Genomic DNA, 3823 nt, shown 5'->3' on the forward strand with positions numbered 1-3823 from the left:
CTTCAGTTTATGTGTAACTTTATGTAATTTTATAAATTCTATTTTAATTAAATTAATAAAATCAAATACTTTGATCCGTAGTAAATCTGCTGATTGAATGATAAAGTTGCCATGTCTTACCTGTTCAACATGAGCAGGCAATTCTATCCATACATTCTTGAAATTTAGTGTTTGTATACATACTTCACATGTATATAGTATGAGTGTGTGTGAATGTGAGCACGAGCGAGTGTGGTTATATACGTATGAATTACTTTTTTAGTAGATATTGAAATTTTAAATGAGAATATATCTTGTGTTTTTCTTCACAGGTCAAAATCCACATACTAAACTCAGCTTACATCTCTGATAACACAATTTTGATTATATTCCTTTCTTTTCTATATTCAATACATAGACTCAACTGCACTTAGCAGCATTATCAAATCAGCGCTGATAACTTATAAAGTAATTAGACGTACAAGGCCGATGATAATATTAAATCTAGTTGAACGTTCAATAGATAAAGCAGACAAATCAAAATGGATGCCAATACAGTAACAATTAACGAAACGTTCGAGAAATACGGCGATTTATTTTACAAAATATCCCGAGAAATATGGAATAATCCAGAATTGCGTTTCGAAGAGATTAGCGCTCATCGGTTACTCACCAATGACCTGGAGAGTTTGGGATTTACGACGGAGAGAAATTACGTTCTTCCCACCGGTTTCAAGGCCGAATTCTCCAATAATCCAAAAGGTTAAGATGTTAACATATTTTTGTAAACTGGTAGGTTTTCGATCCCGTTTATAAAGCTGGTACTAAGTATCGGAAAATCTGGCAACTCTGTAGAACCTAGTTGTACCGTAAAAACCGGATCGAAAAATACCGCTCTGGATGTTTGAAATTAATAGATTGATAATTTTAGGCCCGGTCGTTGCTATTCTGTGCGAATACGACGCGCTACCGAAAATAGGACACGCCTGCGGACATAATTTGATAGCCGAAGCCGGTTTCGCTGCCGCCGTTGCCGTCAAAGCGGTATTAGAAGCAGATTCTTCGATAGGAGGAAAGGTAATTTGCATATTTATGCACTGAAGATTTTCTGAATATCGTATATAAATGTACGTATTTTACAGGTTGTAGTGTTTGGAACACCTGCAGAAGAAGGCGGAGGAGGTAAAATCCATTTTATCAAAGCCGGAGCACTCGATGATGTGGATGTGGCAATGATGGTGCATCCGGCGAGAGCTAGTATAGTTTTTCAACCTTTCATTGCTTGTGCTCATGTAAATAAACATATTTTGCATATTTTTTCATATTATTTCGAGTCAATAATTTGAACGTCTTTATAGATGACTGCAGTGTTCGAAGGAAAGTCGACTCACGCTTCCGCAAGTCCATGGTTAGGAAAGAATGCCTTGGATGCTGCCGTTAACACTTACGCAAGTATAGGGCTTTTAAGGCAACAGATTAATCCTGAATGTAGAGTTGGAGGTTAGTTACTTACATTAGACATTATACTTCATAAGCCAATCAATCCCCTTTTATCCTTATCACAATTAAAGCAAATAATGCAATGTCTGAAGTTTGTTGCGATAAAACTAGATTTGGAGAATATTAGGGAAATATGACCTTCAATTTCTTTAACGTTGTAAAGGACAGCTTGTCCGATTAAATAAAGGATACAGATATTGGAGTAGTGACGGCCGGAATTGCCGAGCGGTCAAGGTGGCAGCCTACCGCTCTGGGGACCCGGGATCGAATCCGAACGGGTCGAATAATCCCCAGGAATTTTTCGGGGGGTGGTCCGTTCGGATATGTCGGGCCCCGTCCCTCACCACTCGGTCGCCCCATTGTGGGCCTGGCCGAACCCATAATGGGTCTTCTAAAAGAAGCCCTCTTAGTGCCCACAGGGCGGAAAGAGTTAAAAAAAAGATATGGGAGTAGTATTTTTGTATGAATGTAAAGCTTGTAAGAGAGATAAACAGAGTCCTTGTGTAAAAAAACCTTAACAAGACACCACTCTCTCATGTCAGGGATTCTCAGAAAACATTTTCTTATAACCATGCACATTGCTGTGGAAAATGGCACTGTGAACTGAGAAATCACCTGGAATGACCTCATTTGAGAATCCCTGCTCTAGAAGATTAATAGATCGACTTATTTGACTGGTAATCGTGTGTTCCTTGTACAGCACTCGTAAATAATAGTATGTTATGAGCGATGAACTAGAATTTCTGTAGCGTTGTTTGAAACACGAGAGCTCGTAAAAACATCCAAATTTTGCATATAAACTAAATCGTAAATTTTGCTCCATCCCGTACACATTAAAAAGTCACAAAATATTTGCATAATGTTCTGAGTGCACAAGCGTTAGCGCCAGATTTAAATATATACTCAACAAGCTGCAGTTTAGGACCTTCCGTTTATGGGGCCATAGTTTAATCACACAGTGTTTTTGAATCCTTTCTAAAACAGGCAACCGAACTTGGTATGTTTTTTACCTCTGGAACCTCTACTTTATATCGGGTTATTGTGTTTTCCGTACTTTTAGCAGTACTCGTACACTTAAGAAGTATCATGGCTGAAATTGGCACTATATTTTGCGTCGTCCCTGAACTTCTGTTATAGCATCCCTAGTGTACAGTACCTGAGCAACCCGGCTGGAAACTACAGGCTTAAGGCTTCATATTCTTACACTTATTATTAGGGTTTGAATTTAGTCGCATACGTGGCAATCTGCCGAAGATCAAATTGTCACGTATACGTATAATTTAAATAATGCCTCAATGCTGGACATTCTAAGAAAAACTAGCCCGTATTTAGGTGTTACAAGCTTCACGTGTCCCGTTTATCGACAAGGCAAAAACCCTTAATCAACTACCAGTGTTCTGTGGTTTTATCCAACGACCACTGGTGGCCACGTATCATCACGTGGAGGGAAATAGCTCCGCATTCTTACATGTACCATTACTTGGTGGAACGAAACTATCTGTGGTGAATCGCAACAAGTGTAAGGTTCATATTGTATTTCTTAATGATGATCATTTTACAGTTATCATTAGTAAAGGAGGCGAAGCACCCAACGTCATTCCAAGCCTGACAGAAATGAAATTTGGCATTAGAACCCCAGTCATGTCGGAAATGGACGAATTAATTGGAAGAATCAAATCCTGTTGTCAATCAGGAGCGGCGGCGGCTGGCTGTAGCGTCACAATAAACGTGGACGAGGACATTTATGACAGCTTGTTCTCTAACGTACCCTTAGGAAAGCAATTTAAAAAGCATGCCGACAAACTTGGTGAGTAATTTTAAATATCGATATCAACACCAGAAATGCTTTTAAGTAAATCTTTCTACTGTTTTATACAGGATTACAGTTCTTCGAGCGTTTAGACATCCCGAACAGAGGTAGTACCGATATGGGTAACGTCTCGCAAGTTATACCAAGTATCCATCCTCTGTTTGGCATAGGAGAAGCATCCAATCACAGCGTAGAATTTACGAATATGGCGGGAACCGAAGAAGCGCATCTTACTACTTTACAAGTAGCCAAAGCCATGGCGTTCACTTGTATCGATGTCTTTAAAGACAAAGAACTTTTGAATGAAATTAAGAAATATTTTTCTGACAATAAATAAGTTACTAATCTAAGTTTTAACAACAGTATGATAAATTGTAATTTAAATGAGTAATAAAAGAAATTTTTCATTCCGTTTATATATACGGTGAAAAATATTGTTTTGTGACGTAATTTTAGCAGAGTACAGCGTGAAATTTAATATCACGCTGTATACGATAACGGAAACACCCCCACTCGACTTCCGGAGTTTGCACA

General features: G+C 38.5%; 1 protein-coding gene across 1 annotated transcript; it reads left to right on the top strand.

The window, feature by feature from the left end:
* Positions 1–462: 462 nt before the first annotated feature.
* On the top strand, positions 463–3630 carry LOC136972980 (xaa-Arg dipeptidase-like). Its single transcript, XM_067267659.1, has 6 exons — positions 463–741; positions 911–1056; positions 1122–1271; positions 1338–1479; positions 3041–3286; positions 3358–3630. The coding sequence occupies exons 1-6, from the start codon at positions 522–524 to the stop codon at positions 3624–3626; spliced, it is 1173 nt and encodes a 390-aa protein (XP_067123760.1). The 5' UTR covers positions 463–521; the 3' UTR covers positions 3627–3630.
* The last annotated feature ends 193 nt before the right edge of the window (positions 3631–3823 follow it).

Source organism: Centruroides vittatus, unplaced genomic scaffold (genome assembly GCF_030686945.1).
Source record: "Centruroides vittatus isolate TY-2023 unplaced genomic scaffold, ASM3068694v2 contig_3068, whole genome shotgun sequence".
NCBI lineage: Eukaryota > Metazoa > Arthropoda > Arachnida > Scorpiones > Buthidae > Centruroides > Centruroides vittatus.